Here is a 15279-nt window from a genome sequence, read left to right on the forward strand (position 1 = left end):
AAATTAGAAGGTATTCGAATCACAAGAAAAAGTTCGGTAACATGTTAAAAATTGTATTTGAAAGAATGGGCATTGGTTAATATAAAAAAGAAGACTGTGTTGACAGTGATGTATTGTAGTTGCCTTAAGGATACTATTTAAGATTTTACAGTATATTTATGATGTGTGCTTTTTCTATTTCAGAGTGTAGTTTTTGAAATTTATAAGCTAATGTACAGAACTTATTGACATTGAGAGTGTGTGTCTAATAGTGTCAAAACACAAAACATTAAAGGTGCATTATTGGCTTATACTAGAAATTTGGAAATAGACAGTTTTTATAGAAATGTCCTTATCGATTGGCTAAAACCATAAGATTCTATCTGATAGATGTAATATTCAATGGCTGGTACATTGCCCTGTTCATTCTTGCACTGTGATGTGTAAGTCAGTTTCGCAGTGAAAGACTGATTATATAGATCTGATCACTTCAGATACTTAAGATTCAATTAATGTCCAGAAAGTGTAGTTGGAAGGCTAGTCAACTTTATTATATATCTCCTTTCCGCCATTCTCAAGTATTTCAGAAACTGTCTAATAGGATTATTAAATTGTTTTATATTTACAATTATCCCACCAACTTGCTGATATCCATTATAAAGAATTAATTATGCTTCTGTAAAGATTGGCGCTCATGCAATTCAAACTGCAGATTTTACTTCTTCAGGTTGAAGTTTGAATGTCTTTAAAAAAATTTTCTTGATGTTTAACTTAATTCTTTCTGGTAATTTAGTCAGTAACACAATCTTCTGTTGTCTTTCCTTAACGTCAGCGTAATTGAAATGATCAAACCGTTTTATTTAAATAACTTCATGTATGTATAACTTAGTATGTATTTGGAATGTGTAACATTGTTTTTTTTAATAAATCTTTTTATAAAGAAAAAAGTGGGTAGAGCACTTGCCCGCGAAAGGCAAAGTTCCCGAGTTCGAGTCTCGGTCCGGCACACAGTTTTAATCTTCCAGGAAGTTTCATATCAACGCACAGTCCGCTGCAGAGTGAAAATCTCATTCAGGACTTTATTGGTTATACGTAAATCGTATGCTAAATCATTTTTTTATTCTGTAATTCACAGTACTGCACAGGCTTAAACTATCCTCAGCAATTGAGTATTACTGTTTAGACTATTGAACAGGTGTCGTTTACCCGTATGTTCGAGTAATTAAGACGAGTTCACATTTTCATACACCCAACCGATGAAGATACGCATACGAAGTGGATATCTGCAATCAAGAGGGACAATTTCGTTCCTAGCATTGTACGGTAAGTAAATTTATTTTTAAGTTGTTATCGATGGTCTCGCGTATGGCACTGGAAGTTCGATTTGTGGTAAAAGTTCAAAAAATGGCTCTGAGCACTATGGGACTCAACATCTTAGGTCATAAGTCCCCTAGAACTTAGAACTACTTAAACCTAACTAACCTAAGGACATCACACACACCCATGCCCGAGGCAGGATTCGAACCTGCGACCGTAGCGGTACCGCGGTTCCGGACTGCAGCGCCAGAACCGCTAGACCACCGCGGCCGGCAATGGTAAAAGTCAAAGCAGTGACAGAGATGCATATATTTCTTATTATCAAAGGACCGTCATCCACATTGTTTGGAAATGCATGCAGCGTACAACAAAATTTTGTCTATAATAACAGTTCCCATAAACAAACTGTAACTCGTAAAAACAGATGTAGCCTGTAAACATTCTAATTCCCTGCCGCACCTATCCATGTCAATGCCAGTCATCTTGACTGTACGCCGGGAAAGTTTTAAACATCACATCTTGACTGTGCTGCGGTCAATGCATTTTTGATAGAACCCTATGACACTCGCCAGTAGGACTATGGGAATACATGGTGTGGACGAGTAGCAACATTTTGCTTAACAACTGCTGAAAAATGCAGAATGACTAGGTGCAGAAATAGTAAAGAACAGGTAATGATAAAAAACTGAAAACTGTTTCGGAAGGATATATTTCAAACAGAGAAACTGAAAAAAAATGGGCATAATTTTAGTTGCTTGATTTTTTTGTCCCCTACAAGAAGTTCGTTCGTGTCACAAGGTCAGGATCTTGCTTCAGTGGTTTGAGGAGCACGATGGTGAACCCACGTTGATGTCTTGGTCACCACAGTCGCCTGATATGAACCTGACTGAAGATATCGGGGACAGTATTGGGCGTCAGCCCTACATCCACAAACCAACCGTCACCGGCAGTTTACGGGAACTGTGTGACCTTTATTTAGAAATATGGTGCCAGCTGCCTCCAAAAATCTAGCAGCTATTTTCGAATTCATGCCACTCAAATCGCTGCTGTATTGGGTTCTAAAGGTGGAACAACTCACTATTCAGGTAGTGATCGTAACGTTTTGGCTCATGAGTGTGAGTTGAATTGCAGTGCAAATAGTCCACATCAAAACTATTTTGTAAAAATGAACGGTATTACACATAATATTTAGCATATTTTTACTAAACCACTGATCTCTATTTTGTCATTTATCTACGGTACATTTAAATATGCAACTAAATCTCATGTATTGCCATAGTGTTGCAGTTGGTGGACATTGGTTGTTTAGTTTTCAGAATATTACTTAAAAGCAGAGGTTGTAAATTTTGTATATTTGTTTACTCCGTCAATGTTACATAAATGTTGCGGTGGCGAAATGAAATGAGTGCACATAAAACTTCAGTACAATCGTCTTGTTCTTCTTCCTCATCTTTTTCCATTCCTGTTTGGGTCGGCATTGTTATACGGGTTTTGACAGTGTCAGTGGCAGCCGGTATCCTTCCCGACGCCACTGCTCCCACTGTGTCGGAATGTTTGCGTTGTGTGTATCTGAGGCGGGAAATGGGTACTAGCTTGGTATTCACGTAATTGGATGTGGAACACCGCCTAAAAACCACACATCGGCCGTTGTCGTTAATCCGCGAGGCAGATTCGATCCGGGGCTTTCCAGCGGCCCAGAAGTCCGTTAATGCGCTCAGCTATCCACTCGGGTGAAAGCTCTGTATAATGACGCTGTCTGTTTTACGTCTGATGCAATATATTTGAAAAATAAATGCTTGCGGCTAGTCTTAATAGGAAATAATTTTATTCTCAGGAACTTACTTCATATCAGATGAATCATCGTGGCGAACTTTCGTGCTTATTTATCATTCGCCAAAGCAGTGTTAGTTCACCAACTTCGCCTCAGTGTGAGTTACCACTGACAGCGTATCCTAAAGTGCATGGCGTCATGCCTGAGCCGAAAGGCCTCGTCCAACGCGGCGTTGGCTCACCCCTGCTGGTCAGTGTCCAGCTGACCACAGCCGTCCCACTTCTCCGGCCTGCTCTGATGATGATTGTCCCTTTGTGTGTCTGGGGTTTGATATTACTGCTTGTCAGATTATCATGTGAGTACAAAGCTACATAAACTACTAGGTCTATGTAACACAACCAAACTGCATTTTAAAAATAGCGCAAGCGACACCTTGCAAAAGTTATATACAGTCACAGCTGAAATATAATCCAAAAAGGAAGCAGGAAGACAGATGGCCAAAGGAAAGATCGGTGGACCAAAATACCCTAGAGAGTAACAAACGAAAAACTGTTTATTTCCCGATGATTATGACGCTGATAGTGGTGGAAGTTACTAGAACTCGGTTTTTACTGCATTTAAAATCACTGTTTAAATAAAAACTGAACTTTTCACATGAAAAATGTCCGCCGTTCGGCTCCGAACGACTCACGCATTTGAGATATATGTAAAGCTGGGTGCTCACTAGCAACTAACAACTGACGACAAACTGAACTCGTCCCACCACAGGGCGTTCCTCTATACGCCGCCATGTCTCTACATGCAAAATACTAAGAGTGCATTATCTCAGATGTTGAAAATACGCCGCCTGGGATTAGCCGAGCGGTCTGAGGCGCTGCAGTCACAGACTGTGCGGCTGGTCCCGACGGAGATTCGAGTCCTCCCTCGGGCATGGGTGTGTGTGTTTGTCCTTAGGATAATTAAGGTTAAGTAGTGTGTCAGCTTAGGGACTGATGACCTTAGCAGTTAAGTCCCATAAGATTTCACACACATTTGAACTTTTTTTGTTTGTTGAAAATACCGCTACAGTTGCAAAGTTATTTTATTATCACACGACCGGTTTCGGGCTCTTATACGCCTTCAGTGTTGTACTGAAATAGCAAGAGACGGGAGATAATTTTTACGCGCAGCAATACACATAAAAACAAAAAAAATTCATAAAAATTTTAAAATTGTTCCAAAACGGCCGGTCGGGCTATGTGCTGCGAAACCTATGCCAATGCTAAAGTGACACCAGACAGTAGCACGGACGACCGCCTGGGTGGATAGATATACAAAGGGTACCAGGACGATTACACGTTGTGCTGTGACCCCCGGGCGCCGTGGTGGGCGTGTGAGCTGCCTACGAGGGCGGAGCATGCATAACAAAAGAACTTTACAACTGTAGCGGTATTTTCAATATCTGATATAATGCTCACTTGCGGATGTTCCTCCAACAGGTTTCTTTGTAGGGCATTAGTTGTTATTAGGTGATATTTTTGCTAACTGTAATACATAATCGGTATAACATTAACAATAACGAAAATTTGTAATAGACATTATGCCATATGTGACCTAGCTTCGTACTCTCGACAACTCAAAAACACAAAGTATTCTATGTGGAAGAAAGTGCTGGGTCGTCTGTTTTATCTGTCTCCTGTTCTGTGTTCACTGAAAGCTAAAAGAAAGATAGTAGAGCCTACGTTCCACTAGAAATCTCTGCTAGGCAACTTCAGGAGCATTGCATTCATTTATCTACCTACAGGGCGCAATTTTTTTTCAGCGTGGATCAAACGTCGCGATGTCATTGTTCTATCAATTGGACACAGGTCCAAGAGATGCCGAACATTGGTATAGAGTAAAGAGGAGCACTTTTTCATGCGGAAGAAGAAACGTTACGGTTTAACTTCACATAGACACCGTATTGTTAGACACATACCGCAAGCTCTAATTGGACGAGGATGATAGCATGAACTCGTTCGTAGACTTGTAAGCGTCCAAATCAATTATAAATTCGCGTGGTTGGCGATTTCCTAAGTTTGCTGGTAGAGTGGTGCGCACAAAGCAACTTGGCCTCAATCTGTGCAGTTGGCGCGGTAGGGGAGTGGCCTACGCTAGAGATGGGGGCTCAGTTGTAAACAACCACCGGACAGTAGGGGATCTGCAGTTCTAAAGCTTATGCTCAAACACATATCTCGCATGACCTGTATGCTGTCCGCGACCCTAAGTGAGCAGACAGCGATCCGGCTTGTCATGCTGGGGGGGGGGGGGGGGGCGTGTTCGATTCCCGACTGGGTTGGAGATTTTCTTCGCTCAGGGACTGGGTCTTTGTGTCGTCTTCATCATCATCATTTCATCCTCATCGAAGAGCCAGTCGTCGAAGTGGCGTCACCTCAAAAGACTTGCACCAGCCAATCAGATCTACCCTCTGGGAGGCTCTCGCCCCATGACATTTCATTTCACCTGTAAGCTAAAGGTAGTGAGTCAGCGTCCGCAGCTCGTGGTCTTGCGGTAGCGTTCTCGCTTCCTGCGCACGGGGTCCCGGGTTCGATTCCGGCGGGGTCAGAGATTTTCTCTACCTCGTGATCACTGGGTGTTGTGTGTTCATCATCATCATTTCATCATCATTGACGTGCAAGTCGCCGAAGTGGCGTCAACTAAAAAGGACTTGCGATACGGCGGCCGAACTTCCCCGCAAGGGGCCTCCAGGCCAACAATTCCATACGATCATTTCATTTCAGTGAGTCAGCAAACGATCTTACTAACAGGTTATGCCATTATGACCAATAATTCGACAAATATAGACGTTCAAAGACAGTAGATCCTCGCTAACATACGGGAAAAGAAATAGTCGCGTAAAGCAAAACAAATCCAAACAAAGGCCGATGGAAGCAAATTTCATAAAACAAAAAACTAGTAAAAATGTAGCATAGCGGACACTGTCACTGACAGCTTTACTGAAAATGAATAATGAAGAGCTTGTCTGACATGGAACCCATACTATCAGCCCCTGAGAACCAGTTCGTCTATACTACCTAAAGATAAGATATTCTTTTCCTTGTTCTGTATTTTTACGAAGTAGTGAAGCCTTGGGAAGTACTTGTAACTATGAATTACTCTCTTCATTGAGCGAGTGGGATAGCTAGTTGTTCGTACAGCCTTCTCAAGCACAGATTCAAAGACTTTTTACTTCCTCATTTTCCTCTTCAGACAAAATTTTCGTTGCATTGCATATAAGCACATAAACCTGGTTGCAAAGAACTACCCTGAACCTTTGGTGTTTGCAGTCTGTGGTCCCACACTGTGTAGTACAACACTCAAAGTGTGCAGGTCTGCAGCCGACAGTCATTTGAGGTGGCCGCCCCTTCAGAGCAAAGATAAAGAAAGGCACTGACTGCTGTTCCTTGTGTGCTTGTGTACTTAAAGTTTTATTATTCCGTCACTTTTATCATCACTTGTTTCATATAATTCTAGTACGGGCGCTAAAGGCCTTGTTGTCGTGCACCCACACCACCACATCCTCATCACCATCGTCGTCATCATCATCATAATTGACAAACTGCCTATTGGCTTTTGTCTCGGGTTCTTCGCCGACGTTCATCTAATGATTTTTCTGACGTTTCGCCAGCACGAGTGGCTGGCATTGTCAAAGCTTCATCCTCCATTGCCGGTGGTGAACTGGAGCCGAGCTCGCGGGCGCAGACTACATGTACCTGGCGCGCCAACGTCCGAGGGCTTCTCCGCGGTCATTTCCGGTGCGGAGAAGCCCTCGGACGTTGGCGCGCCAGGTACATATAGTCTGCGCCCGCGAGCTCGGCTCCAGTTCACCACCGGCAATGGAGGGTGAAGCTTTGACAATGCCAGCCACTCGTGCTGGCGAAACGTCAGAAAAATCATTAGATGAACGTCGGCCGAAGAACCCGAGACAGAAGCCAATAGGCACTTTGTCAACAAGTGGCCACGAAAGCCTTAACAATTTTGTATCATCATAATTGCTTACCCCATGAAACACTGCCGATAATCTGGATTACAACTCACATGAGTGCGCAGTCCGATATGGCCATGTCGCGCTCCATAGTCGATGAAATACCGGACAATTGTTTCTTTTCCATTAGAATTTTGCCCCCTCCTTTCGAGTCAAGTGACAATGCAAGTGTACGTTAGCGATATCACCTACGGAAGTTATTGTAGGACAGCAATTCCTTACGGAAATGGTTAACACACAATTCGGCATAAAGAATCCTTAATAATCACAGGTTTTGCATGAATAATAGTAATATGTCCTGTACACAGACAGTGAACAATGAGAGCTATCCAAGGTATTAAGAAACGGAAAGAAACTGGAGGCGGTGCTGCTTCAACAAAATTACCAAAACTTGTGAGTAAAGTATCACAAAAAGGAACTTGCGAAATCCTTTACAGGGTCTATGAGGAGGAAATTTATTGAAAGAAAATTGTATATTAGTATAAGCATTCCTCTCTCTAGAAATTGAGACAGACCAGGCATTAAAAAGCTCAGAGCTATCATCCTCGACTCTAAGATGTACAAGCTGTTCAGTGTACAAGATATTCACTAAATTGTCACCAAAAGCACGGAGAAAGGAGAAATCAGTATAAATTACTGCTTGGTCTAGGACCTGTGGATCCTGAGAAAGTTTTTGACTCATTTTCAGTAAAATGCCTACATTCACATAATGCATGTAGAAAGTGAGTTTATTTTCATGTGATTCATCGTTTCGGAATAAAATCTAATTTTAGTCAACTTATGAAATACATTTCTTTGCTCTACTGTTCTGTACTTTCTCATATCTACGCGATCTACCCATCTCATCTTCGGAATTATTCTAGAGCACCATATTTCAAAAGTTTCTAGTCCCTGCTTGTCTGAACTGCTAATCGTTCACGTCTTACCTCCATACAATGCTAGACTCCAGATAAGTACCTTCAGAAAAGTTTTCCTAACACTTAAATTTATATTCGATGTTAAACAAATTTCTCTTCTTCATATACACTCTTCTTGCCATTGCCAGTCTACATTTTATACCGTCTCTATTTTCGCCGTCACCATTTATTTTACAACCCGAATAGCAAAACACATCAACAACTTTTAGTGTCTCATTTCCTAATCTAATTCCCTCAGCACCGCCTGATTTAATTCGACTACATTCCATTATTTTTGTTTCTCTTTAATCGATATTCATCTTCTATACTCCTTTCAAGACACTGTCTGTTCTGTTGAACTGGTCTTCCAAGTCCTTTGCTACTCTTTCAGAAGTACAGTGTCATCAACAAACATCAAAGTTTTTATTTCTTCTCCTTAAACTTTAATTTATGTTCCAAATTTTTATTTTTGTTTCCTTTATGGCTTGGTCAATGTAGAGATTGAATAACATTGAGGATAGACGACAATCCTGTATAATTCCCATCTCAACCACTGCTTCGCTTTCATGCTCTTAGACTCTTATAAATGCCGTCTGATTTCTGTATAAGTTGTATGTAACGTTTCGCTGCCTGTATTTGACACATATTTGTCGAATTATTGGTCCTACTGACAACTGATTAATGCTCATGCTAACTGTAACTTGCAAGGTATGCGAGGCACAGGCGTCGAATGGCAACTGCACCTCCGCTACAGCTTGGTTTGCGTTTGTAACGGAGCCCCATCACTAACACTGCCCTATCCTTGGATGCACCTTCTGTGGAGCTCCAGCGAAGTTACTCTGCATGCACTCCACCCCAGCTCACTGCACACCGCAAGCCATGAACACTACCATGGACGCAGGAATAGCACCATTGGATCTTTGAACATCTGACCGATGGGTACACTTGGGTACAGACCACTGTCAGGGTACGAGTACGTGACGTGATGCATCACACTTTGAAATATGGCACCAAGCAGGTGGCTTTTAGAGGTGTGCTCATGCTGCCGATATTTACATGCGATGAAGTGAGGGCCCCTTCAGATGTTCGCCATCGTATCTCGTCAGTGAACCAAATCAGACCCTACTGTCCAGTCTTGGGCATCCGTTAGCTTGTCTGCAGCTCTCCTCAGGTCACTCATACCTTCAGGAAATAAATACATCAAAACATTTCTCCACAACTGTGTTACGATTGTTGAGGAACATATACACTCCTGGAAATTGAAATAAGAACACCGTGAATTCATTGTCCCAGGAAGGGGAAACTTTATTGACACATTCCTGGGGTCAGATACATCACATGATCACACTGACAGAACCACAGGCACATAGACACAGGCAACAGAGCATGCACAATGTCGGCACTAGTACAGTGTATATCCACCTTTCGCAGCAATGCAGGCTGCTATTCTCCCATGGAGACGATCGTAGAGATGCTGGATGTAGTCCTGTGGAACGGCTTGCCATGCCATTTCCACCTGGCACCTCAGTTGGACCAGCGTTCGTGCTGGACGTGCAGACCGCGTGAGACGACGCTTCACCCAGTCCCAAACATGCTCAATGGGGGACAGATCCGGAGATCTTGTTGGCCAGGGTAGTTGACTTACACCTTCTAGAGCACGTTGGGTGGCACGGGATACATGCGGACGTGCATTGTCCTGTTGGAACAGCAAGTTCCCTTGCCGGTCTAGGAATGGTAGAACGATGGGTTCGATGACGGTTTGGATATACCGTGCACTATTCAGTGTCCCCTCGACGATCACCAGTGGTGTACGGCCAGTGTAGGAGATCGCTCCCCACACCATGATGCCGGGTGATGGCCCTGTGTGCCTCGGTCGTATGCAGTCCTGATTGTGGCGCTCACCTGCACGGCGCCAAACACGCATACGACCATCATTGGCACCAAGGCAGAAGCGACTCTCATCGCTGAAGACGACACGTCTCCATTCGTCCCTCCATTCACGCCTGTCGCGACACCACTGGAGGCGGGCTGCACGATGTTGGGGCGTGAGCGGAAGACGGCCTAACGGTGTGCGGGACCGTAGCCCAGCTTCATGGAGACGGTTGCGAATGGTCCTCGCCGATACCCCAGGAGCAACAGTGTCCCTAATTTGCTGGGAAGTGGCGGTGCGGTCCCCTACGGCACTGCGTAGGATCCTACGGTCTTGGCGTGCATCCGTGCGTCGCTGCGGTCCGGTCCCAGGTCGACGGGCACTTGCACCTTCCGCCGACCACTGGCGACAACATCGATGTACTGTGGAGACCTCACGCCCCACGTGTTGAGCAATTCGGCGGTACGTCCACCCGGCCTCCCGCATGCCCACTATACGCCCTCGCTCAAAGTCCGTCAACTGCACATACAGTTCACGTCCACGCTGTCGCGGCATGCTACCAGTGTTAAAGACTGCGATGGAGCTCCGTATGCCACGGCAAACTGGCTGACACTGACGGCGGCGGTGCACAAATGCTGCGCAGCTAGCGCCATTCGACGGCCAACACCGCGGTTCCTGGTGTGTCCGCTGTGCCGTGCGTGTGATCATTGCTTGTACAGCCCTCTCGCAGTGTCCGGAGCAAGTATGGTGGGTCTGACACACCGGTGTCAATGTGTTCTTTTTTCCATTTCCAGGAGTGTATTTGAGTCCGTCACGAAGGCGATAGTGTGGGTTACATATTACCAGGTTGGCATCTGTAATTTAATTGTCCATCTGTGTCTACTGGATCGCCACCACATACAATCATACTCGGCCTCCACGTCAGACATCGGTGGTAGTCGCTACTCCCCATTTCTCAATGTAGTTATTTGGAACTGTATCGGAAGACCACCTACGACAGATTCTGGCCGTAGAGACAGGTGAACTGTTGGTAAACTTCAGTGTTCCAGACATACTACCCCTTCTTCTCGAAATCCTGTGTCATCACATCCTCGTTGGAACTGTTCCCTTCCTCCTTCCAGCGTACTGCTGGCATCCACGGGCTTCTTACACCTCATCAGCCTGTTAGCAATACGGCGGAAGTACGCGCATTACACGGGATTTCAAGTTTTATTTCACTGGTTTTATACAGTTGGTGTCTACCGGATCTTATAATATATCCTACTTCGTGTCATCCAGCCTGGCTCATTCAGCAGTCATGCTTTGTATACCTTTTGGATGCACTCAATTTTGCCGGCCGCGGTGCCTGAGCGGTTCTAGGCGCTTCAGTCCGGAACCGCGCAACTGCTACGGTCGCAGGTTCGAATCCTGCCTCGGGCATTGATTTGTGTGATGTCCTTAGGTTTGTTAGGTTTAAGTAGTTCTAAGTTCTAGGGTACTAATGACCTCAGATGTTAAGTCCCATAGTGCTCAGAGCCATTTGAACCATTTTTGCACTCAATTTTCTTACGACAACCCACAATTGTGGTTTGACTTTTAACGAGGATAACTTCCCAAGAGGTGGGACTCTATAATTTTCCATCTGCATTTGGGAAGTATAGCCACTGTAAACCTGAAGCTTGCTCTATACTGACGTGAAACCGGTATTTGCGAATGAAGAACCTTCCAACAGCTATGAGGCTTTTGGAAATTCTTGACTTTTCCACTGTTGTAATTTTTATGATAATTTGAATGGTTATTGAGTGTTGTTATTGTTATTCACCGGCGATACATTTACCATAACAACAATGAGTGACACGCGTAGAGGTTGCGAATAAGTCTTCTTAAACTCAAATGTTAACTGCACACGTGATGTTCTATACGTCATAAGCTGCCTACATCGTACAGGTAAAAGTCAGGAGGTGAAAACATCCGTATGACTCGACAGTTTAAGCAGAGTACATCCACATTTTGATTGCTACGAAATTACAGCAACGCAACGTGCACTCCACTGTATCCTGGTAAATCTTACTTGGCGAAGTAGTCTGCCCAGGTCTGGTAGTATTTGGACTGTAGCCAGCTGACGCCGTTCGTTCCGTTGTAGACTTTCATCCATCTGGGTGCCGACCAGGGCAACGCGTGAACCTTCAACCCGTTGCCCGCTAGCCTCTGAGCCGCCAGTATCAGTGGAATCTGCAATCAGAGATAACTGCTGTAGTACTGTGTCTGACAGTTTGTTTCAGCCAAAATGCAAACTGTAAGTGGCGTACCTGTCATGTTTAACACGCTGGGTATTCTGACAACGCAGAACACCTGCTCATTTGTAAGCTTCGCGGTTCAGAATACGACAACGGCAACAACAGCATACACTCAATGACAACAACATAGAAAACAAACTTACATACTTTATGGAGACAGATATTGGTTAAATACCTTGCTATACTCTCCAACACGTTTCTTCAGTACCCTTTAGCATTTCTTACAAGTCAGTGCTAAGCATTTGTTTTTCGTTATTACCATTATTACTAGTGCTAAGTTGGCCAGAGATATTTACCTGCTTCTATTGTACGTGATTTGCGTCTCATCCACAAAATGAGGATTAAATTCGAGAATGAACTTCATCTTATGCATTTCTGGAAGCGCTATGAGCACAGAAACTGGCTGGTAGCCACACTGTTAAGTATTTGTGACAATAAGAACTGTGAACGACAGTAGTGGATTGGTTTCTCGTTGTCTGCTATGGGGTTAATTGATTCTCTCGCAGTTCTTGGTCGATTTTTAAATAAGAAAAAAAGTAAACTTGTCTGTGATGTCTTAATCAGAAAACAAATTAATTTTTGCCATATACAGTTGATGTTCCTGAGACGCATAGAGTGTGTGGATGACTTAGGATCGAATCATGGCGCCAGTAAGAATTATACTCATTTCTTCGGTCAACATCATTATCGTAAATTTATTTTAGGTTGAGTGTAGATACATCCAATCGATAATACTGTTTTCCAGTCACAGTTGGTTAAGTTTATCAAATAAATTTTACTGTTCATAACTCACAATTATTCATAGCTTGTGATAAGCTACTACATAATTATAGGCACTAAAATCAGCTCAAACCGCAATTACAGTAATTAGCAAACAAACTCCATGAAAATAAATGAAGTACCTAGAAAAGAAAGACAGTGTTCACAGCTAAATTTTATCGAAGCCAAACTCCGCATTAACTCAAATAAATAAAAGTCTAATGGACACAAAACGCAATGACCCTACGTGCATATCAGTAACGAGTTAAATCCCCACCGGCTAAATGAATTAAAAATCAGGCTTTGTGCAACTACTTCAAAGCGCAAATCAACTTCTCATGCTAACATACAAGTTCTACTGAACAACCAGCAGAAATAAAACCGAATCCTGACCACAGTAAAAAAGGACAAGAGGCCACTGAACCCACACGAAATATTTCAGAGTTTAACGGACGACGAGGCGAAAATTTCACCTAGAGAAAAGTGTGTGGCTGGATCACCACTTAGACAAGCACAGGTTCTTCAACTCAAATCTGAACAGTATGACAGTATGAACGAGCAAGATGGCTGCCACACTTTTAATCCAAACTACACGCAGATACAAACACACACAATTAATGATCTCTCTACTATCAGTTATTACAATACAAACAAATATAGCATTACTTTCTAATAAGAATTTTCCTGTTCTTTCCACTGCTGCAGTCATAACTGACATAGCTGTCTTACTTTATTAATTATGGGCAAAACTAGGAAAATTAATAAACAATTAAAAAGAACAATTGTAAATATAAATCTTACAAACTAAATGTAATATATGATGTGTAATCAAGTCTGCCAATACATAGTGCCTTGCCAATCGTTTACGTGTCCGGTATTAAATTATCTGGCGAGTTAAATCAAAAGTTCAGTAAAACGTATCTTGCAGGCTAAATATTTAAGCTACTGCACAGTTGATGTGTACTGAAGACCGCTACAGCTTGATAAGTCGATCTCTTTGTTACCACAAAAAATTTTAGAATTTATTAATTATTTATTAAATACACATTCTCGGCACTGTAAGTTCCCTCATATATAAATTATAAAGCATACCTAAATACCTCCCCAAGAACCATGGACCTTGCCGTTGGTGGGGAGGCTTGCGTGCCTCAGCGATACAGATAGCCGTACCGTAGGTGCAACCACAACGGAGGGGTATATGTTGAGAGGCCAGACAAACGTGTGGTTCCTGAAGAGGGGCAGCAGCCTTTTCAGTAGTTGCAGGGGCAACAGTCTGCATGATTGACTGATCTGGCCTTGTAACATAAACCAAAACGGCTTTGCAGTGATGGTACTGCGAACGGCTGAAAGCAAGGGGAAACTACAGCCACAATTTTTAAGAGGGCATGCAGCTTTACTGTATGGTTAAATGATGATGGCGTCCTCTTGGGTAAAATATTCCGGAGGTAAAATAATCCCCCATTCGGATCTCTTGGTGGGGACTACTAAGGAACATGTCGTTATCACGAGAAACAAAACTGGCGTTCTACAGATCGGAGCGTGGAATATCAGATCCTTTAATCAAACAGGTAGGTTAGAAAATTTAAAAAGGGAAATGGATAGATTAAAGTTAGATATAGTGGGAATTAGTGAAGTTCAGTGGCAGGCGGAACATGACTTCTGGTCGGGTGAATACAGAGTTATAAATACAAAATCAAATAACGGTAATGCAGGAGTAGGGTTCATAATGAATAAAAAAAATAGGAGCGTGGGTAAGCTACTACGAACGGCATAGTGAACGCATTATTGTAGTCAAGATAGACACCAAGCTGACGCCTACCACAATACTACAAGTATATATGCCAACTACCTCCGCAGATGACGAAGAAGATTGAAGAAATTTATGATGAGATAAAGGAAATCATCCAAATAGTAACGGAGACGAAAATTTGATAGTCATGGTGGTCTGGAATTCAACAGTAGGAAAATGAAAGGAAGCTAAAGTAGTAGGTGAATAAGGAATGGGGACAAGGAATGAAAGAGGAAGCCGCCTGATAGAATTTTGCACAGAGCACAACTTAATCATAGCTAACACTTGGTTCAAGAATCATAAAAGAAGGTTGTATACATGGAAGAAGCCTGGAGATACTGACAGGTTTCAGATAGATTACATAATGGTAAGACAGAGATTTAGGAACCAGGTTTTAAATTGTAAGACATTTCCAGGGGCAGATGTGGACTCTGATCACAATCTATTGGTTATGAACTGTAGATTAAAACTGAAGAAACTGCAAAAAGGTGGGAATTTAAGGAGATGGGATCTGGATAAACTGACTAAACCAGAGGTTGTACAGAGTTTCAGGGAGAGCGTAAGGGAACAATTGACAGGAATGGGGGAAAGAAATACAGTAGAAGAAGAATGGGTAGCT

The 15279-nt window shown here is 43.0% G+C and overlaps 1 protein-coding gene across 1 annotated transcript in view; it reads right to left on the minus strand.

Moving 5' to 3' along the window:
• Window positions 1-15279, minus strand: part of LOC126236433 (lysosomal acid glucosylceramidase-like) — a 144354-nt gene that overhangs the window by 44825 nt on the left and 84250 nt on the right. Inside the window, exon 5 of the mRNA XM_049945736.1 lies at window positions 11887-12047. Coding sequence (XP_049801693.1) covers window positions 11887-12047 — 161 coding nt within the window. The remainder of the gene's footprint in view (window positions 1-11886; window positions 12048-15279) is intronic.

The sequence above is a fragment of the Schistocerca nitens genome, chromosome 2, assembly GCF_023898315.1.
Source record: "Schistocerca nitens isolate TAMUIC-IGC-003100 chromosome 2, iqSchNite1.1, whole genome shotgun sequence".
NCBI lineage: Eukaryota > Metazoa > Arthropoda > Insecta > Orthoptera > Acrididae > Schistocerca > Schistocerca nitens.